The 22,178-nt window shown below is 48.2% G+C and overlaps 2 protein-coding genes and 1 long non-coding RNA gene across 5 annotated transcripts; 1 reads left to right on the top strand and 2 right to left on the bottom strand.

Moving 5' to 3' along the window:
- The first annotated feature begins 142 nt into the window (after positions 1-142).
- LOC143696627 (uncharacterized) lies at positions 143-18,448 on the top strand. Of its 3 annotated transcripts, none has more exons than XR_013186017.1 (5): positions 143-233; positions 1,673-1,846; positions 2,627-2,816; positions 12,821-13,119; positions 16,193-18,448. It is a non-coding gene; the product is annotated as an uncharacterized LOC143696627 (long non-coding RNA). The 3 variants fall into 3 exon arrangements; XR_013186019.1 differs by lacking the exon at positions 143-233 and adding an exon at positions 438-726; XR_013186018.1 differs by lacking the exon at positions 143-233 and adding an exon at positions 438-1,027.
- Positions 5,005-6,598, bottom strand: LOC143696620 (retinal homeobox protein Rx2-like). Its single transcript, XM_077193202.1, has 3 exons — positions 6,355-6,598; positions 5,981-6,276; positions 5,005-5,457 (listed from the first exon to the last, which is right to left on the bottom strand). Exons 1-3 carry the CDS (start codon positions 6,596-6,598, stop codon positions 5,005-5,007), a joined length of 993 nt encoding a protein of 330 aa, XP_077049317.1.
- LOC143696626 (complexin-4) lies at positions 12,752-20,376 on the bottom strand. Its single transcript, XM_077193207.1, has 3 exons — positions 20,210-20,376; positions 18,338-18,425; positions 12,752-13,092 (listed from the first exon to the last, which is right to left on the bottom strand). The coding sequence occupies exons 1-3, from the start codon at positions 20,374-20,376 to the stop codon at positions 12,865-12,867; spliced, it is 483 nt and encodes a 160-aa protein (XP_077049322.1). The 3' UTR covers positions 12,752-12,864.
- Positions 20,377-22,178: the final 1,802 nt, after the last annotated feature.

Below are 22,178 nucleotides of genomic sequence, written 5' to 3'. Positions count from 1 at the left end.
GACGCTGTGCCCGCGGCCCCGGCTCGCTGGGGCAGCTCCGCCGTGCCCGGGGGCGGAACCCGGCCCGGGAGGGACCGACCACCTGCTCCCGCCGCGTCCGCCAGGGGGCGCCCTTGGCCCGGCCGTCAGGGGAGTGCTCGGGGGAGCCCGGGACCGACTGTACCACGGCCGTGAGGGGAACGCTCCGGTGAGCCAGGGACCGGCTGTGCCCCGGCCGTGAGGGGAGCGCTCCGGTGAGCCTGGGACCGGCTGTGCCCCGGCCGTGAGGGGAGCGCTCCGGGGAATCCCGGGACCGGCTGTGCCCCGGCCGTGAGGGGAGCGCTCCGGGGAATCCCGGGACCGGCTGTGCTACGGCCGTGAGGGGAGCGCTCCGGTGAGCCTGGGACCGGCTGAGGCGGCCCGGCCGTGAGGGGAGCGCTCCGGTGAGCCTGGGACCGGCTGAGGCGGCCCGGCCGTGAGGGGAGCGCTCTGGGGAGCCCCGGGACCGGCTGTGCCCCGGCCGTGATGGGAGCGCTCCGGTGAGCCTGGGACCGGCTGTGCCCCGGTCGTGCCCCGGCCGTGAGGGGAGAGCTCCGGGGAGCCCCGGGAGCGGCTGAGCCCCGGGACCGGCTGAGGCCCGGCCGTGAGGGGAGCGCTCCGGTGAGCCCCGGGACCGGCTGAGGCCCGGCCGTGAGGGGAGCGCTCCGGGGAGCCCGTCTGAGGCCCGGCCGTGAGGGGAGCGCTCCGGTGAGCCTGGGACCGGCTGAGGCCCGGCCGTGAGGGGAGCGCTCCGGGGAGCCCGTCTGAGGCCCGGCCTTGCAGGGTGTCCGGGTGCGCTCCGGTGCCAGGTGAACCCCGTGGCTGAGACTGTTTGCCGTATCTCGGTCGCACCACAGTGCCCGGCTCCACAATCCCAATCTTTATGAGGCAGAAGTGTCATATGACACAGGGATGACTGCCAAATGTCAGCCAGTTTTGACATAATGCCTTGGCAGAACACAGAGATGCTCAGAAAGGAGACACAGTATTAATTCTACTAGAGAGACTGGTAATGTCAGCGTCCTGGTCTCACGAGCTTTTGGTTTCACTTTTTTTTGTTGTTTGTTTGGTTTTTTGGTTTCTTTTTTGTTTGTTTGTTTGGTTGGTTGGTTGGTTGGTTTTTGTTTGGTTTAGTTTTGTTTGTTTTGTTTGGGGGGTTGTTTGTTTGTTTGGGGGGTTTGGGTTTTTGTTTGGGGTTTTTTGTTTCATTGTTTGTTTGGGATTTTTTGGTTTTGTTTCGTTCCACTATTTTCTCTAATGCTAGCATTTTGCGGGTGGGTACACTGTGGCTGACAAACTATTGAAGGAAGTCCCAAGGTTTATAGCAGCGCCAAAGGAGGACGGCTGACTGCATAGAAGAGAGAAGCTAAAACACTGTAGCTGAAGGGAACCCACTTGAATTAATTCCTGTTCATAGTACGTCCTAGAGATGAGGAAAGATGTAACCAGGAGCTTTGAGCAGCTACTTGAGATGTTGCAATAGTAAGAAACTGGATGTCCATAATTGAAATGCCTGTCAGATGTAGCCAGGGCAGATGGAAACAAGATCGTTCAACTTTCTGTGCAGAGGAAGGGAACAGGATTGCCCTCAACGCCAGAAGCTAGTAACAGAAATTTGAACTATGGCTGAGCAACGTGTGTTTTCATGTCACAGGGGCTGTGAGCTACCATGGCAGTAGCACACACAACAGCCAGCCTGCTGCTCCGGAGGGAATGACAGCTTCCGAGCCATCCAGCAGAGACTGAGGGTCCCTCCTGTGCACAGAGACAGTCCTGCTCCACCGGGAAGCCAATGAGCTGAACCTCAAGTCAAAATTAAAGAGCTCAGGTACCTGCTAGTTTTCTTGAATACTGATAGGATTTTGAGCAGGGATAGAGAGAAGCAAGGGAGACCAGAATGCACTCTTGAGAACAAATTCCATCATGGCATTTTCCTTATAATTACTCATTCTCTGGCAGTCTTTTTTCTGTATTATTCTTCCTAATTCCAACTTCAGGTGTTGAAAAGAAGTCAAGTATAGTCACTAAAAATACTATGTAGCTAATACAGTTTAAGCAAAAGAAGAAACAGACCACTCAGAAGGCCATGTTAATAGCCTTAGCAAAGTTAGAGTAAAGAAGTGGTTAAGGATCTAGATGATTTAATCCAGTTTTAAGAAAAGGTTTTACAGTGAGCAATTAGATGCTGTTTAAGGAATTAATCGCTAATGGGTCATTAACTCTGACTGGTATTGTACAGTTAACAAGCCGAGGCAGGATTATTAGACTCAGCACCCAATTAAGGAGGAGAAGATATTTACAACAAAATGAACAAATGGGCTTTTAAAATGGAATGGGACAATTTGAAAGAAAGTGTAGAACACAGAAAACTAGACAGGCTGGAAGAAAGATGTGTTTGCATATGCCTCTGTCTCTTTATTTGCCCACTTCTGTGTAGCTGGTAAAATATTCATTTTAGCAATAAACTCACAGCTTTCCTTGAGGGACATGACTGCACAAAGTCGATCCACTTACAGGGTTCACCTGTACAAGATGTAAGAAAGACTAGTTTAATATGCCAGTAAAAGAACAACCACCATATCTTGCCATAATCTTTATTTGTTTGCAGGTGCTGGATCAGGACCTTATTAAAAGTGAGCAGGTATCTTCAGTTGCTCCTTCTGCTGCCCTGTCATTGTGGTTTTATCTACTGCCAGTCTTTGACTATCTCAAGTAACCAAGCATCAGCGCTGCTGACAGCTGATCAGGAATTAGAGGGCTTCTTTCCAACGGCTTTACAGGATACAGAAGAACTGTAGGTAAGAGAAAGGGAGGGTAGTAGTGCCAAAATATGGGAAAGTACTATTGAAATCTTGGGGAGTTGCTTATTAACCATGAGCAATAAGGACATGTGAGAACTTTAGGGCAGCAATTTAATGTGCTTACCTGCAGGAGGGTTTCCAGCTTTAGAGCCACAGCTGGACTGTAGCCAAGTAATGACAAGTGGGATTGTTCCTACCCTGAGAAGGAAGAGTGTGCAGAGCCTGTGCAGTCACTCATTAGTGTGTGTCTCCTGCTGGCACAAACCAGGCTATGCAGGCACTTCTCAAGCACACCAAGAGAAATCCTTCTGTTGCAGCCACCAAAAATGCCATCCATGTCTTTTTGCAACTGGTGATGCAAGCAAAGCTTACCTGTGAAAGGACCACTAGAATAAGACCTAAAAACTGAAGCAATCTGATTTTTGTTCTCCTTCAGGTGTCTTTACGAGAAGTTAGCAAAATACCTCCCTTGTCCTGACAGCAACGGCAGTTCTTTTCCTGGCAGCACTTCCTCTGTCTGCCAAGGAAGCAAAGAGATGTGTGCTGGGAAGGGTGGGCACCACCACAAATGCACACACAGTAGAACTGTCAAGTCCAGAGCCCAGCAGGATAGTCTCCCCCAGCAGGGCTTCATTCCCCCCAGACTGAGCTCTGAGGAACCACTTGGCTTCCCTGCATGCCCTGGACCAGCATAGCTCAGGGGAGGGAAGCTGGGGGTCCTGAACAGTGAGTGCTCTGGTCCATAGAGGCAGGTTGTATCTGCAGGGAAGCTGGGGACAGAGGAAAAGGCGTTTGAAAACAAGAGGGATTCCTATTATCTGTAAAAGAAGCTCTCCATACAATAGATGGGGGCTGCTGTGGAGAAAGCTATGAAGGGATGTTTAGAAACTGCTGTCTGAGGTTAAAAAGCTCTCCAAAGTGAAGCTGAACAAGGCTGACATACGTGTTTCTGACTGGACTCTTAAAAGATACGCACAGATTGTGAAAATATAATTAGACGCCGGCCTTTGTCTGGCCACAACGAGTGGGAAATGGTGAAAGGAGAGGTCTCCCAGTCTGCATTGAATCATCCCCAGGACACAATGAGGGCACTTGTGCATCCTTCTCTCTTCCCTAATGAGAAACATTAATTGCCACAACCTCCCGAGTGTGTAGAGCACCCCATGCCCAGCAGAGGAGAAGGGGTGTTTCATTACAGCTTCTCAGCCCCATTACAGGCAGTAACGGAGATAATGAAAAATAAAGATGCCGCAGTTTTAGTTCGGGCAGCCTGGCGATGGGTACTGGGTGGGCAGGGAAGTGGGCATGGCCCAGCTCTGTGCCAGCCTTCAGGGGCTGTCCTGGGCAGCCAGAGTGGGCAGGATGAGCTTGCCAGGCCCCAGCCGGGTGTCAGTGCCCAACCCGAGACCGTCTGTCTGTCCCTGTGGGCAGCTGGGCTGCAGGGGGAAGGAGCCCTGTGGGTCCTGCTATTCCCCTTCTTTGCAGAGGCAAGCACTGTCACTGACTCAGGTCGGCAGAGCCCACCTGAGCCTGGCACTGCTTCACAAGGGCAATGGGGGGAGTAGTGTGCCTGGCCCAAGGACTGCAAGGGCTCTAAGCCCCCCTGTGCCCACTTCCATCTGGGCACACTCTCCATCACGGGGATGCAGGCCCCAATGCCACAGCCAGCTTGGGCAGGGTTCTGTTGATGGAGGACAGAGAAGAGCCCACAGCCAGGCATCTCCCACCCCTCCGTACATCACACGGAGCAGAGGCTCCAGCCCAAGATGCCCATTTGGGTTCAGAAACATGATACACAGCCTCCATGCAGATGGTACCATTTAATGGTGTAGAAGTAGAACCCTCTCCCCAGGTACAGCAGTCCTGAGCTCCCAGCCACCTTACATAGTTCTTTGCCCTACTGTAGCTTTTATTACAACTAAAGCATCCAGCCAAGGAGGGAGAGCAAAAGAAACTGTTTTTCCTAAGCTATCAGGCCCCTAACTCTTCAGGAGTTGTGGAAAAGGGAATTAAAAGGACCACAAAATACAAAAGCAAGTCAAGGTGTAGGGGAAAGGCGAGTGTAAGGGACAGCCCTCCTGTACCTGGCCATCCATCCGTGGCAGCCAAGGCAGGGTAAGGGTGTCCTTCAGACGTTCTGGGATGCGCCTCTCCCATGGCTTTCTCCCAGGTGCTGAGAGGGAGTTCAGATTGTCTGCCAGGGCTTGCCGATGGACTGGATGTGCTCCTTGGCCTTCAGCCGCAGGGCAGCAATGCTGGTGTTGCGTGGGTCTGCCTCATCCAAAGGGAACTTGTCCACAAAGGTGGCCCCACACTGATAAGGCGGCGGCGGCCCCATGGCTCCCAGGGGCTGCAGCGCGTGGGTGACTGCCGGAGAGTTCAGGAAGGGCGGTGGCGTGTAGCTGCCGGGCAGGCTCTGCGGCGAGGCCACGAAGCCAGGCAGGGTCTGCAGGGCCGTGCTGCTGGGCACCGGCGGGCTGAGCCACGTCTCCAGGGGCAGGCTGCTGCTCAGAGGACCCATGGGTGCTGCCTGCGGCGAGCGGTTGAATGAGAGGATGGGCGAGTCCTGCAGCTTCATGGAGGTCACCTCCAATTTCTCCTGCCGCCTCCACTTAGCCCTTCTGTTCTGAAACCAAACCTGCAAGCAGAGCTGTATCAGCCAGGCCCCGGGCAGTGGAAGGAGGCTCACCTCTGGCTGCAGCGGTGAATGCAAAACAGAGTGAGGGACACACACCTGTCCGAGCTGGGGCAAAAGGGAATTTGGGGGGCTCGGGCGTTCTTCCACGACCCACAGCCCTGCGCTCGGTGGAAAGCAGTCCCGCAGTGGAGCTGGCCCGCCCATCCACCCGCCACTGCCCCGGCACACAGCAGATTGAGCGGCCCCGGGCTGGGGCACGCCGCTCAAAGGGCGGCAGCAGCACCGACGACGCGGCTGCCGGACGCAGGTCTGCCCCGAGCCCCGCGCTGTCCCGCCGGCCGGGCCGGTTCGCGGCTATGCGGCAGCCCTGCCCAGCGCTCCGGCGGGGCCCCGAGTGTGGCCGGAGCCGTGCTGCGGTCACGGGCCCGCGCGCCGCGCCCGGGCTGCTCCGGCCGCCGGGACCACGGGGCTGCGCCCAGGCGCGTCGGGCCGGGCCGTGGCGGGGAGCCGGGCCGGGCGTTACCTGGACGCGGACTTCGGGCAGATTGACCTTCATGGCCAGCTCCTCGCGGCTGTACACGTCGGGGTAGTGGGACTTCTCAAAGGCACGCTCCAATTCGTGAAGCTGGTACGTGGTGAAGGTGGTGCGGTTTCGCCGGTGTTTCTTCTTGGGCTGTTCCTCTTCCGACGGCTTCCCCTCGCCGCTGCTGCCAGCGGGCAACTCGGGGCTGGTGCTGCCGGGACAGTACGGCTCTACGAGGGGAAGACGGGAGGTCACCGGCGGGATCTCCCCGCGGGGCTTGCCCGGGGGCGCGGGGGAGCGGCGCCCACCCGTCCGCCCTCCGGCACCCGGCGTTCGTCCACAGCGCTCACCTTGGAAGCGCTCAGCGCGGCCCTGGGGCTCGGCCGGCGGCTGCTCTCCGGGCATCTTGGGCAGGCAGTGCCGGGGCCCCCGCCGGTCCGCCTCCTTGGCGCTGCCGTCGGGCGGGAAGGCGCCCAGCAGCCCGTCTTCCTTGGTGAACCCCAGGATAGCCTCGATGCTGTGAAGCCTCGACGGGTTTCCGCCGGGGCTCCGCGCCGCCGGGGCGGCCAGCGAGAAGGCGCCCTCGGCCATGGCGAGCGGGGCGCCGGGCGGGTGCATGAGGCTGCCGGCCCGGGGCTCCGCCGCGCCGCTGCGGTCTCACCCGGCCTCAGGGCGGCGCGGGCAAGTCTGGCACGGTGTCGCCGGGCGGGCTGGCCTCCCTGGGGCGGGGGAGGAGTGCCAGGGGGCGGTAAGCGAGAGGGAAGGCGAGGCCCCCGCACCTCTTCGGCGTGGAGGGGGAGGCAGGGCATCCCCCGGCCCCCGCCGGCCGCCCCGCCCCTCCCCGCCGGCCCCGGCCCCAAGTCCCAGCCCCAGACGGCGCCGGGCGATGCCATCCGGGGCCCCCGAGGCGGAGCGGGGCGGCCCCCCTGCAGCCGGGGGCTGGCTGGCCCGGGGCGAGCGCCGCGGTCGGAGCCCCGGGACCGGGGCAGCGCTGTCAGAAACCGCGGTGGGACGGGCGGCGAGAGGCGCGCCGGGCACGGGGGGACAGAGCCGGGACGGCGGGAGCCGCGGCAGCCGCTGCCGGGGGCGCGGTAAAGGGGACTCGGCGAACAGGACGGGAAGGGGCGGGAGCCCGGAGGTGCCGGGCCGGAGGACAGCGGGTCCCCGGCACGGCCCCGCGCTGTTCGGCGGCTCTCGGAGCCTCGCCGCGTTTCTCTTGTCCGACGGCCTCAGCCCAGATCTCTCCCGGACGGTTTGTAGGTGCGCCGGTTTCACGGCGGCCGCTCGAACGCTGCCCTGCGGGACGATCCGCGGCCCCGACCCGACTCAGAGGCTCTAGGGTAAAAGCCGCTGCGCTGGTGCTCTGCGGGACCCTCGCCCTGCGCCCGATTGCATCCAAAGGCATTTCACAGACCAGGCGCTTCCGGGCAGGACAGACGCAGGAGGTGGGCTCAGCCTCTCAGACTTCACAAACCCGAGGAAGCTCTAAGCAATATTTGCGAGGAAGTTTTCAAGTATGCTGCTAGAGGACAGAGCCTGTGAGAAGAGCTGATTCGGTGACCCTGTACTCCACGATGCGAGTGGGGCTGGGGGCGGTAGCAGGCAGGACATAGCTTCATGGGGGATGCACAAAATATTTTCGGAGGTGAGGCAGGGAGCAAAATCCCACACATTTCTCTTTGTACTTGGCTTGGTGGAAGACGTGGACCTTCCACAGAACCAACCAGATAACAGCATCACGTATCCTGCATCTATCTTTTCCCTGCTTTTGTCTTTCTGTCATTTTCACACCAGCACTTCCCACTTCCTCTGAGGCACCAGCTACCTTTTGTCCCAGGTTGTTTATGTGACAAACGCAGTAACATCCAGAGTGATTTTCAGTCTACACTTAGCTTTAGGATGCTTCCATTTGAAGCCCGAGGAGAGTGAATGTGGAAGAAAAACACCACTGCTACTGCTTGTTCTTCCAGATATATTAGCTAGTCTAATAAGTATGACCTCTCTCAATAAATCTGCATTTTTTATTCCCCTTCTGCCCTAACAGGCTCCATATTATGTAGATTTTCTCAGAGGAATCACTTCAAAGATTGCCAGTGCTTGCTTCTGCCAACGTCCACACCTTTTGCAAGTTTATGTTCTGATGTCCCAAAGTAGATTTCTTTTAGGAGTGCACGGCTTTTCCTAGCTTCAGATGAGGTTTGCCTCAGTTCATCACTGACTGCTTGGGGTTGGTTTGAGGCCGAAAGAACTCAGACCTCCGTTTGCACAGAGGGAAGAGGCCAACAGAAGAGACAAGAAAAGGTTAGTGTGGCTTTTGTGGACACTATAAAGAGCCAGTCAATACCATTGTAGGGACATTGGAGGGTACTCAAAGCAATCAGCGAGGGGCCATTGTGTTCCTTTAATCTACATGTGTGTTTCCCAGGAACTCTATTAGTGAAGATGAATGAACTGTGCAATGTCCCTAATTTCTTCTAATTTGAAGCTGGGGGTTTACAGCACTCAAAATCAGCACAAAACACACCTGTCCCTCCAGAAGTCCTGGGCAAAATTAGGAATCAGTTTTGCTTGTTATAGTTAAGAAAGATAGGAATGTGAGATGAAGGAGCAAAAACCCTTTAGTCAGTGTCATAAAGGGCATTGGATCCTGGCACAGATGCTGCTTTTGGGATACCTGTCAAAGTTGTCAGTTACAGAGTCAATACTCGGTTTTTTGCTGTTAATCACAATATGAAGGCAGGAAACAAGCTTTCCAGCCCTGGAGCACGGTGCTTGAGTTCCACACAGGACACAAGAGACCTTCCTCCCTGACAGAGAAGGCTCCTCTTTGTTCAGCAGTAGAATATTCCACTTGTGTTTTCCATGTGGAGCTACATTTGTCACTGTAGCATCCTTCTAGCAGGCGAGTGGAATTGTTGAAAGAGGAAGCCACTCCCTTGATCCCAATTTGAAAAAATACCTGAAAAAAACCCCTTAACTGTGTAGCAGAGCAGAGAGAGCTCTGATGCTTCCAGCTCTAGATCTGTCTTTTCTCTCTTGCCCTGCTTCAGGCACAGACTGTGTGACACGCATGAGGCATTACAGTGCTCCAGGGAGGGAAGAAGTCTAATGGTTCCTCTGATTGCACAGAGGGTTTAGATAGGCAAAGAACGGTAACTGAACTTTTCCCTTTGGGTCTGATGTCCTGGCTGTCAGTTGAATCACTTGCAGCCCTCTGGGATTCGTATCGTATTAGTATGAAGCCTCAGGAACTGATCCTGTGGTACCTCCCAGCTTTGCAAAGACCATTGACCTTTGGGAACTTGTGGGGGCAACCAGAACCAAATTTGAGAGTATTCGTTAGGGGATGAAACAGGCAGCCTTTGTTACTTGCCTTTCCAAGCGGTATCCCCATTTCATCACCTTTTTTATTTTTTTCCAATGCATTATTAAAATTTCTGCTGAAGTTATGCTTGGAGAGTAACAGAAGTTCTCAAGACAGACCATCTGTAAAGTGCAGCAGTCTGCTGTACCTCCTTCCACATGCACAGTGAAGACTAAAGGGAAGTAATTTCCATCCTGTAGTCACTGTTGAGACATATGCATGGGATGTGGCTTCATGCAATGAAATCAGCACCATAAAATGCCACAGGTTCCTCCTTCCTTTTCTCCTGCCTTTTTTTTTTAATGTCCAGGTGAAATAATTACTGCCTTGCAGAGCAGAGATTTGAAGCTGAAGTCACACTACAGGAGAGACATCACTCTCCAGACCAAAGATGTGCAGCAGGGGGGACCTCCCTGAAAGATAAATGGGACTTTCAAGGTTAGACTGCAAATCAACAGGAGGAAAGCAAGGAAAAGGAGGAAATATTCACCTAGAGTGAACCTGTACCATCCTGCAGTTTGCATGCTCTGTATCATCCAGCAGATTGATAAAAACAACCCAAAAAAAGGAATTTTTCCGCCCCAAAAATTCCTAAGGGCACAGTTTCAGAAACCTCTTGGAAGCATAATGCATGAGGAAGCTGTCTCCTCCTGTCACTGTATCGCTCACACTTTCATTCTTTTTCTTCTGGGCTTGATCTGCCCAGGAGAATCACCTCCCAGAGTCCTGTCTGGCACCCAGGAGTTGCACAGAGATCTTGTCCTGCTGTCTGTCCAGGCTGTGGGTGTAGAATAGGCTCTGGGAGCCAGGCAGCCCTTTCTGGTGGGAGCACCATGGCATTTGGGCCTGCCATGCTCATAGGGAGGGAGGGGAGGTTCATGCTATAAGGCTATATTAACACAATCCTTCTTTACTTGTTTTCCAATTAGCCTAATTGAATTCGGATTGCTTAAGAGTGGGCACTAGAGACGTTTATCTTGATGGGATGACGGTCTTGAGCTCCAGCGATCCTATTAACTCTAAGAACCCAAATCCCAGGTAGGGTCGGTCCAGCAGTAGCTGCCATGTGACCTAACCCTTTAATCTGCTCCTGACAAAGACACACGGACACACGGACATGTCCCTGTCCATTCTCCCACGTGCATAGCTGCATGCACACGCGTACACGTGCATTTGTGCACAGATATGGACACAAACATTCCCAGACTCGCATACCAGCACATGCAGTGGCTGCCCTGTGCCCTGCCCCCAGGGCTGAGCACCTTGAGAGCTGCATGTACCTGGGGTGACCTCACCACCTCCTGCATGTACTCATGTGCCTCCCCAGGCCTGTGCCTAGCGGCTGGAGCTGGGAACAGCCGGTGCTGGAGGGATGAGCCCTGCAGGTGTTGCCAGGGGCAGGCAGCCACCTCCGGCGAGCTGGAGATCAGGCTCCTGCTGAGGGCAGCGCAGATTCGCCCCCGCTGCCCTGGCTCTGCCACTCCGGACTAAATGTGGGAGCTCTGGTCTAACAGTGGTGCCTAAGGCAGCTCACTCCTGTACCAGTAGCAGTTCAGTGGGGCTGGGTACCCATCCTGTGCCAGTCCCAAGCCACCTCCCAGTCCCGCTTGTCTATGCCAGCCCTGACACTTTTTTTGGAATCTCATTAATCGTTTGTTTGGTAATTCTGACTGTACTTTCTTCTCTGACCCTTTAAACTGTGAAAATGCTGATCCTATATCTGCTGACAAATTTAATTAGATCCTTTAAAGCACCAGATGCTTTCAGTAAGATTTTTGGGATGTCCCAAGCGCATTTTAATTCAAAGGTCAAAACCCTTAGGCTTGTTTATTTTGGTGTCTTATAGATAGGACAATTCAGTCTGTAAAGCAACACAACAGTGTGGAGACACCACCCAGATTTATAACCAATGCAGAGGGAAATGCATTGAGCCTCACAAACCTCAGGCTGGTTGAGCTGAGCTGGTGACTATTTTATCTACTTTATGTAAAGACCTCCTAAAAGACCCCACTTGTCTTTCCGCATAGGTAATTAGATTCTGTGGTGCCATGTGAGAGCAGAATCCCAAGAGGAAGAAATCAGATCAGAAGTCTTGGTGGGTTTAGGCAAAATAGTTCTGATGCTTGAGGGACCTGCTGAAGATAGGTTCTGTCCACTAAAGAAATTACTTGTTGGATGAGAGCCATTTAATGCACTAGGACATCCTCTGGAAAGAGCAAGGAAGGTCAGAACTTGTAAACTCTGTGTTTCCTAGGTGAGGAGGAAATGAGCAAGAAAAAAAGTATATTTTCTTAATGCTACAATGGGGAAGAAAATGGATAACAGGTTTTCAAGGGAGGGGAGGGGAGGGGAGGGGAGGGGAGGGAGAAAAGACAAAGAGAAGAGGAAGGAAGCAAGCAAGGAAAGAAGGAAAAGAGAAAGAAAGGAGGTAAATAATACGTAGTGAATTTGTTAATTTAAAATTATTATTTTTACTTGATTGGCTAGAGACAGAAAGAGAGAGAGAGAGAAAGAGACTTATAAACCTGTAGGAAGGTGCTACATGTATTAATTTCCAAATTTAATTTCCAGGCTAGCTCCTGGAGAACTTACGAAGTCATTCATTTTCTAGAATTCCTTGGGAGTGGCAGCCTGCATGTCCCATAGGCACAGGCAGATTTAACATTAGTGAGAACTATGCCTCTCCTCAGGTTTAACCTTCCATGTTTAGCCTTCGATGGAGACAACTCCCAGAATCAGTGTGGGGAGCTGCTTTTAGCCTCGTGCCGGTACCCCCAGCCCCAGAATTTGGCACACAGAGCGGACAAGCAGAGAGTCACTGCTGTCCCTTGGTGTTTGAAGTGCTTTTAGAGGCTGGGAAATGAAAGCAGACTGGAGAAGCCTGCATTGCCCCAGAGCAGAGCTCACTGAGAGCCACCAAGCCTTATTTCCTACAAGTCCCTACTTAGTGTATATGACAACATTTTTGGCCCAAGATGTTGAGTTACATGCTTCACTTTTTGCCTTTTGCTACACTTAATACAGAGAGGATTTTAAAAATCGTGGTTTTGCAGCAAATGTCAATATCTGACCACTGTGTTTGCCTCAAGATGCTTGAAACAGACATGTTCTTATAAGAAATATATATATTTATTTCTGAAAGCAGATTAAATGAGTGGTTACCTCTACGTGATGTATCAGAAGTACGATTTTGTTCAAACATACACATTTAATAGCATTTCAGTCATGTGGAAAAAATGGAAAAAGGCACATTTTTCCCCAGTATTAATTGTTTTAAAGCCTTTTTTTTTCCATGGGGGAAAAAGTTATGTTCAAAACTGAGGATCAATTCTAACTTCCTTCTAGGCAGTCCCAGCAGGTGAAATTTTACTCTCCCCTCAGGGTTTTAAGTCTCTCTCTCATCACTTTTCTATATTTACACTGAATGCTCTAGAGCTAAGTGCTTCCCTCTGCCTGCTCTCCCTCTGCATCCCCAGCAACACAAGACTGAAGTTACAGCCTTTGGGCAGTGGTGGCTCTTCTACATCATGGAACATTTCTGCTCAGCTGCCTGTTTCATCTCAGTGAAGGTGGCTTGCGCCTTCTCTTTGATGGCATCCATGTCCATATTCTGGATGTTCTGCAGCTGGCCCAGGATAGAGTCCTTGTCTTCTTCCTCCTCCTGATCTTCTGCCACCATCTTCTGAAGGTCTTCTGGCAATCCCACATCATCTCCAGCCATCTGTATTTGATTCTCATCCAATTCACTCTAAAGCAGGAAACAAAACCAGCAAATGTGAGTATTTCTGTTCTCCCAGGATCTACCAGTGATGCCTCTTGTTTTGTTCTTTTTTAGGTTTTTAGGGAGAACCGAAACATGTACAGATTTTTCATTCAATTTTTTGTGTGCAACTTGTGAATTCAGGGCCTCAATCAGCCTCCATGAAAGTTCTAAGATTTTTCGGGCAATGCCAATTATATTTCTTTGAAGGGCTTCAGCACTGTCAAAACTGAAGCCCTCAGTGTCACTTGCCATTTTAGAAATCTTTGCCATGCTGATGGTGCAGGAATTCCATTCCAAGTTATTTGCATCCCCCAATGCCATGCTGCAGGAGACTAGTGAGCCTATCAGCTGCTGTGCTGTGCCTGTCAGCTTCTGCTCAATGAAACAAGAGCTATAGAAGAGCTGAGGTACCATTTCCTTATTCGATTGTTGGGCGGATAGGTGCAGGGGATTTTTAGGTATCAGCACTAAACTGAAACCTTCTGGAAGAAAGATGCATTAAACTTCAGAACGAATCACTGGAAAAAGGGTCCCCCACCTTCCCAAACCGTGTCTGAACTCTGTCTAGGTCTTTGGTTGGCCTCTCTGAGTTGTGATGAAGAGCAGGGGCTGCCTGGCACATAATCAGTGTTGGTAAGTGGGGTAATAGGAGGACTTGGACAACAATAGAGTGGAGGGAGGTTGGTTGTGAGTCTGAAAAAGCAAAAGGAGACAGGGAAGAAACTGGTTAAGCAATTAAAAGGGCTGAGATGCAGTAAGCACCACATACACTTGCTTCCTGCCTGCCCACTGAATCACTCCATCAGTGGGATTATGTCAATTTTTCAAACAATGGTGATTTTGTTCACATTTTCTGGTGGATTCTGATGGATCCAGAGCTCAGAAGAACAGGATATTTCGACACAGTTCACACATCAAAGATAAGCATTAATGCCTCATTACATCTCCAAAATTAACCATGACAGCAGCAAAGGCCTGATATGAATAAGCAGCAATGCTATCAGCAGGGGGTGTTTTTTAGAGTGAGGGGTCTGGGTTTTGCATGAATGAAAGGACAAATGAATGCAAGGACATATATGAGCAATGTCTGTGTTGTTGCAGGCCATAGCAAGGACAGGCAGGGGGGTGGTCAGCTGCATAACCACTATTTATGGTTCCGTACTTTCACACTTTCTGTTTGCAATGACTGTATCTCCCTTTAATCTGATTTTCCCCCATATCTCCTGTGAAACTGTAGGGAGCTCTAGCAGGATTGTTACTGCTATGTGGATAAAATGGGTGAAGACATCTCTTCACCTTTTTGATAAGGGTTGCTGGAGTCAGATCTGTGGGAGCTAGAAACAATCTCCTGAACAGAAGAGGTATTTTTTATTAATTGTGTAGCAGGAAAAATGGTTTTAAGCTTTTATTCAGCAACTGATAGCTATCAGAGGAGTTAACCCTTTTGAAATCCTTGCCAGCAGCAGTGGTGGATGATAAAAAAATGTTAATTACTGAACAAGTGCCCCTAATCAGACAATCACACATGTTCTTTCCTTTAGGATTAATTCAAATTTAAGGCATCATCACTGAACACTACTGTAGTGATTCACATCTTTGGCAATGTGAACAATTGTCTGGCATGTTCTTGCACCAAAGCCCACTGTCCTATGGAAGTCTGGGATGTGATGTGCAACAGTTTGGGGCTTCAAAGTGTTCTCTGACTAAAAACAAATATACTGAGATATAGTCTAAAGCAGTACAATTCTGCCCAAGCCACCTGCCTCTACCCACTTGGCATTTAGCTTTAATAGACCTAGAATGAGCTTCAACAGGGTGGGGCTGCTCAAAAAGAAGCAAAGGAGCACATGATGCATGTACGGCCTCTTCGCTTCCTTCTAACATTTGAGTGTTTGATTCCTGTTTACTTTGATTTGAAATGGAAAAGTGAACATAGAAGCAACATCTATTTTACTAAATTAAATATGCCTGGCACTGGTCTCTTGCCCCAAGGCCAGTTGGCCTGGGAAAACCCACTGGGATGTTTTTGAACTCTGCTGCCCTACCAAACAGGGTGGTCCCATCTAACTGCCATTGGGAACGCCTGTCCTAACTCCCAAACTGGCCGTGGGAACTGCCTGGGAGAGTGCCCAGGCCAAAACTGGGTCAGACATTATTCTGACAATTCAACAGCATCGGCGGTAGAGTCCGAGTGCGTGCTAATATTTTTTGACCCTGATTATGTCTCTGATGTAGTCACTCCCAGATCTGTTTTGCTATAGATGCAATAGAGTTCTTTACATATACAACAATACACAGGTAGATGTGAGCAGAAATCTAAATACCTGCTTTGTTACAATTTGACAGTAAAGCCCTCTCCAAATTAAGGTGCAAGGGTCCAGTTCAAGCATACCAACTTTATTTTGTAGCATTAAGTGTGTACAGAAATGAGAAAAAAGGTGAATGAGAGAGGGAGAAGGATTAAGATAGCACAAGCAGGACATGGTCACCATCTGACCATCCCAGGGGAAATTCCTTCTCTGGCTCCCACAGGTAAAGGATACAGTTTAACATTAGACAGCTCCGTGTCCGCTGGGCAGGGAAAGCAATGTCCCTCAGGGAGAGACACAGTCCTTGCCCACGGGAACAGCAATGTCCCTCAGGGAGGCAGCTTCTGTCACTAAAAGTTTTGTCAAGCTCCCTCAAAGGGAGACAACGGCCCTCCACGAGGCGAGAAGAGCAATCAAAGTTTGGTATTGTTTGTTTAATGGCACTTTCGTTCCTCTGAACAATGATGTTAAAGTCTTCTGTGCAACTTAAGGAGCAAAGAAGACCAAATGCTGGTTCAACGCTGCTTCTATGAAGTCTACTTGTAAACCAAAAAGATCAAAGCTCACAGACTAATCCACAAGGGAGCCAAACTCTTTTCCAGCATCCCTGTGTGATGTACTGCTTTCCTTGTGCCTAACTTATCCTGCCATAACATTTACCTATGCTTATGTGCAGACATCCTTAGGTAGCTGACTCCAGACCTTATCCTGTGATTCATCACCTATAATGCACCAGTAACATACAAAATCAGAGTTCACCTTGTCTTGACCTGCAGGTGGGACATAAATAAGCAATACAGCAGCAACACCGTCCTTTTGCCATTGAAGGGCTGCAAATACCTTGCAAGTAGCTATAAGGAGACAGATGTGGAACCAGCAGCCTTCCTCCCCAGGAACACCCTCAGAGAATCCAGAGAGCACAGCTTGGAGCACAGAGCTGCTGAGTGGGAACTGCTCCCTCCTGACATCTGCCTTGGGACTCCTTTTTCCACAGCTCACCATCAGCTCATGCCCCTGTGTTTAGGCCTTGCAGAAATTAATTGATTACTGAATCCCAGTTCAGGAAAAAGGCAGCAAGTGCATAAGAGAGTTTGGTGAGTTTAAAAAAAATATTATTAAAATATTAATGTCTGTATTTATGTAGTTTTTAAAAATATTTTGTATGTATGTGATGCACTACATACACCAAAGATGAAAAAGTTGTCCATAGATCAAATGTCTCATGGCTAAAAACATCTTTCTGATGACAAACCTAAGTTGACAACTCTGTTAATAGGATTAGGTTCATTAAGGGTCTACTTTCTCTTATAAATCTGGCCTAGATAGCATAGAGCTTTAGATTTTACATGGCAAAGGGGGGCCCTGCTTAGTCCTGAATTTCATGCTTTTACTTAAAGTGCTTGCTAGTGATTGATACTGGTAATATTCAGTGTTTCTAGACCATACTAGGCTACCTGAAATTACTTTCAATTTTCAAAATATTTAATGCATTATCACAAGCCTGAGAGCATTTGCTGCCAGTGTGTTGTATTACAGCACTGAATTGTTTTTCAGGGACACATTAGCATGCATGTAGTAGTTTCATTTTCTTCCTGCTATAACATGTTTTCATAAGGGCTGATGAAAACCAAGAAATGCTATATAGGGAGAAACAAATGCAGGAAAATGTGTCCTGCAATATTGTTTTCTGGCTTAGAGCTACTCTCCAACCTTGGAGACGAATCTTCTATTGTTATTACTGAAATATGGCCTTGGAGAGCACTTGGTACATGCCAAAGCCAAGATCCTACTGGAGATGGGTCAGAACACCACTGCATACTTGTGTGTCTGTGAGGGGCTCAGCCAAGGGGGACTGGTGACCTGGACACCATCTCCAGCTGTGAAAAGCTCTACAAGTGGGAGAATTTGAAAACCAGAGACACCCAGCTCCACTGATGTTTAGCTGAGACCTGGACACTCGAGTATCCTGGAGCTTTCCAAAGCAGCCCTCTTGGAGCTGCAAGCTCTGGCAAGACGCTGGGTAAATGCTGTTCAGGAGCTGTGGCAGCCTATGCCTCCGAAAGGAAAGCAAGGCCTAATGATATTTTACTCCTCAGCTGCTAATTAAAATGCTGGTGTTTAGAGACTTAGACCTCCAATCCAATCAATCACTTAAAATCTTGGACTTAATTTTTTTGCATAATTAATCTTTCTGTAATTAAACTCACCCTCAGGGTATGTTGTCCAGCTAGAGCACCAGAGGAACCAGGCTTTTACGGGTGGAATACATCTTACCTGAGTTCAGATGTCACCTGGCTTCCCTCTGGAATAGACACAGCCACTGGGGGGTGACCCAAGTCCACCCTGAATGCTTATTTAAAAGTTTGGCTAGATGAGGCTACAGGTGCTGGTTTCTTCCTGTTGATGATGAGTCCCTAAATGACTTGTTTGGATTAAGCACTACATTTTTTAGCAGCCAAATTTACAGGAGAGAGATTCTTTACCTTCCTCCATTTTAATTAATCAAAAAGCATGGGAAAGTACTGATCAGAAAATGAGTGGTAATGACTCAGAGCTGGCAGGTGAGTAATACAAATAAACTTTCAAATTGCTAAGAAGCACATATCCTTGAGGGGTATAAATGAAATATGCCAACATCTTCCCAGTAGTGACAGATCAGAGCAAATGTGTGATCCAAACCCCTGGGAAGAGTACTCTGTCCTGTATTACGTCTCTGCTGCCCACGGCAGAAGCCTACAAAATAACACAGTAATTAAAAAAAATTATTTGAAATATGTTGCTTGAAGATTTTACTTTCAATATTTTGGTTTTCCTGGAAATAATTGACAGTGCCAAGATCACTAAAGGAAAAGGAGTGGGCAGTTTAAAATTGGTTGAAATTTGGCCTCTGGACTAGATGAGCTCATGAGCTACAGGCTTACCTTGGGCAGTCTGTACTTTTCTCTCAGGTGAACCCTCAGAACAGCTCGCTCTGCTTTTTTCTGCGCAAATGCTGCATCTCTTTCCATCCTGGAAATCAGAAAAAATGTTCCTTCAAGATGCTAATAAAAACAATCTTTTCAACTAAACCAGTTGCTTGGCTGCAAAAAGCTATGCATGGGAGTTATTGCCCAAGATAAGTAACTTGTCCAAAGGCAGAAAAGGAGCAATAGCAATAAAGTGATGCCAAGGGGCCACACTTCCTGTGCTTCTGTTACCTGTGAATTTTCCTGGTCTTTCTTTGTGCATTATTTGTTTCATAAGAGCAATGAATTCTGAAGCTTCCCTGTATGGAAGAGCACTGACTTAATCAGTGATTTTATAAAATTTTTCTTAGATTTAAGAACTGGTCTGTACCTTTTTTTTTTTTTTTTTTTTTTTTTTTTTTTTTTTTTTAGATTACATACGCATTTATTTGCGAAATGTGTCTCCTCAAAGATTTTTGGTAACATGTTTCAGTATAGGTATTTTGGCACATAAAAGCTACTTCCAAATTCCAAATTGGATTTTTCTCCCTCTAAGAACAAAACCGCCACAAACAAATCTAAAATCTGAGAAGTTCCCAAGGCCTGGTTGGTTACCAGTGCTAAACTGCCTGAGCACAAGTTCAGCAGGGCATATTTACTCATTTGGTCTCCACTCCCACACAGCTGAGCACTGGGGCCCTGAAACAGGAGCATGCTCTGCCCATGTCAGAGCTTTCTGACACAGCACCACATCTCATCCAGAGATGATCTTTTCTCTTAGAGTTTCTAACTGTCCTGTGGGGGTATTCCTGCTCTGCTTCCTCGGTGCAGCTCGGCAGGGAAAGGACACGTGCCCCACTTAAAAACAGTACAGAAGTAATTCTTTTCCCAGGCATTTCCCTATCCCGGGAATCCTGTGTTTCTTTGTAGTCTCCCTGAAGCAGCTTCCTGCCAGCAGGTGGTCATTTCTCTTTTAGATATCACTTGACAAAAGACAGAGCAAAACATTCTGTGCCTTTTTTCCAGACCAAATGAGACCTCTTTAGGGCTTCCTGATTGAAATGTCTGATGCTAAATACAGACCTGGATACCTCAAATTCCATCAGTCATTAACCTGGCACCTATAATCATCTTACAAGAAGGATTTACACAACCATTATGTAATTGACCATTAGAGGAACAGATGCATTTGAGATTTAAAAGTCAATCGTTTTATTTATAATTATGCATGGTTTGAACTCCTACACACCCCAAGTCTTCCATTTTACTTGTTTTCATAAACACAGGAAGTGATAAAGATTGTCTTTACAGACAAAATTGAGACTTAATTGGTTTTAAAGTTCTGCTTTATTTAGTAGATTTTAGGAAAAAAAACCTTAAACCTTTGCTCAAGATAAGAGAGCACTCAGTACTTTTTCAGGTCTGCCACAATAAATGTGGACAATGAAATATTACATATTGAAAGTGTACTCCATGTGGAGTTCTAGAACAAATCATATACATTAGAGAATTAAATCCTGCACTACAAGCATCTTGGAAAATGTTTCTAGATAAAGTAACATCACCTAGGAATGAGTCCAGCATATCAAGCTGTGGATGGACATAGCAGGAAAGCATAGGAGAGAGTTACAAGAGGGGGGGCAGGGGGGGGGCGGGAAGAGGGAATGTAATATTTTACCATTTCCAGCTGAGGAACTTTTATTTTGGAAAGTCTTTCTAGCAGAGATTCATCTACTTTGTAAAAAAATAGTGAAGAGCAGCATGTTAGGCTTTTTCTTGGGTTATTTTCATTTGCACAAAGTTACCAAGAATCAGCCCCGTATTCATAATAAGGGAACAGGTACTCACTTCTCTTCAACCATTTGCTTTTGATATTCCTCATACTCCTCTCTGGTCATTCCTGCAGCTGCTGCTGGATCAGAAGGAGTGCTTTCTTCTTTGCTTTCGTCCCCTCCACCTCCAAGTCCCAAATTCTTTACCTGGTTGCTCAACATACTTTTCATTAGAAAGGCCATCTTCTCAAAAAAAGGAAAAAAAGCAAAAAAAAAAAAAAAAACAAAACCAAAACAAACAAAACAAAACAAAAAAGGAGCTATAAGAAAACAACTCCAAGAAAGCCAAACAGAAAATGTTTTCAAACACAACAGTTGTAAGCGAGAGAGTTTCTACAGCCACATCAGCTCTTCAAGGGCACAATGCTAGTGAAACGTGAATGCCAAAACCAGTTTGTCAGCCATAATCTGGATTAAAGAAAGAACTCCTTAATATATAGAGGCAGATGGTTCAGATTACTCAAAAAAAAATCATTAGATGCAACTACCTACTTTTTCTATTAATACTTTAAGCTAATTGTACACATACACACACAAAAATCAATTGTAGTGTGCAATAGCATTTTGACATCTTCAGTCTTGAAGTTTGATCTCACTTTCACAGAGATCACAACATTCCCTGGATCTGAAGTTAAAACCCGCTTGACTCAATAGCCATAATAAAACAGCAAAATTCAGGCTACTGAGCAGAAACCCCTCAGATTTGAGATTTGAAAACTTGAATTCTTCATTAAGCAAAACCCCTTATTCTTTTTATCCATGCATATTTTATCCCACTGGACAGAAATATTTTGTGTGGTTTTTCTTCAGCCCCTCTTCATACGGCTGGTTTATCTTGCAGATGAATGAGGCATCACTGTTATGTTTACTTTATTTCAAGAAAGTAACCCCAAAGAAAGCAAGTCAGATCTTCCTAGTGTACTTTCTTCTGGGTTTCTGTCTGCTCTTCCCCAGGCTGTCTCCATCTAGACTTCTGCTTTGGTGCTGCATAAAACACCTGCTGTTTGTAATCCTAACTGCTGACGAAGGATGAATAAATCTGAATCTGTATGCCAGAAAACAGTATGGATACCTTTTGGGTCTAGATTGTTTCTGTTTCTGTTTCATCTTTCTAACCTTTACCCTCACCAGCTCTACTCAGGGGAGGATTTCCAGGATCTGCTACCTAGGTCATAGACTGTTTTGAGAAAGAGAATCACCTGCTAGGTTTCCAAAGTTCATGAGTTTGGGTTTTGAGCATTTATCCTACTGCGATGACTGCATGTGCCTTAATGCAGCATTCTGGAATTTTGATTATCTAAATGGTTCTCCCAGCACTCTCATAATTTCGATGAGAACTGAGAGATGGGAGGATTCCAATTTGCCTAATGCCTTAATCTATATTACAGACTTTCTAATTAAAGCAGACCTATTACTATTAAAAAAAATTAGATCAAAACCAAAACCAAAACACCACAAACAAAAAAAACCCCCAAACAAACAAAAAAACCCCCAAAAAACCCCAAAACCAAACCAAACCAAACCAAACCAAAAAACCCCAAACCAGAACAACAAGGAAAACAAACAAACACCATAGGGCATTTTGAAATCCTGGATTATTAGTGACTAAACAAGAAACTCTTTCTTTTTGAAACTATCACTCAGAATTGTGAATTCCAAGCAACAACTACTTCATCTTTATTTAAAATTTTCATAGCTGGAACTTTGTAAACACTGATTTTTCCAGTGTTAGGTCTCAAGGCTCTTCTCCAAGTGTATTGAAAGTGGTACCTGTTAAGCTTTGTGCTGTTGGTCTTTACTGAAAAGAAGGTTCCCTGACTTTGCTGTAGGCTTTGATCCCTCTAGAAATGTTTCTAACATAATTTTGTGCCTAGAACTGATGCTTTCACAGGATTGAGAAAGGTGAGGACTGGCTTGGGGAGAGACTGCTGAGAGGTCTTGCCCTCCAGCTCTCAACCTTACAATCAGCAAAAAGCTTTCCCATG

Source organism: Agelaius phoeniceus, chromosome W, assembly GCF_051311805.1.
Source record: "Agelaius phoeniceus isolate bAgePho1 chromosome W, bAgePho1.hap1, whole genome shotgun sequence".
Lineage (NCBI taxonomy): Eukaryota > Metazoa > Chordata > Aves > Passeriformes > Icteridae > Agelaius > Agelaius phoeniceus.
Note: the sequence above shows the minus strand (reverse complement) of the source record. Positions and strands in the feature narration are given on the sequence as shown.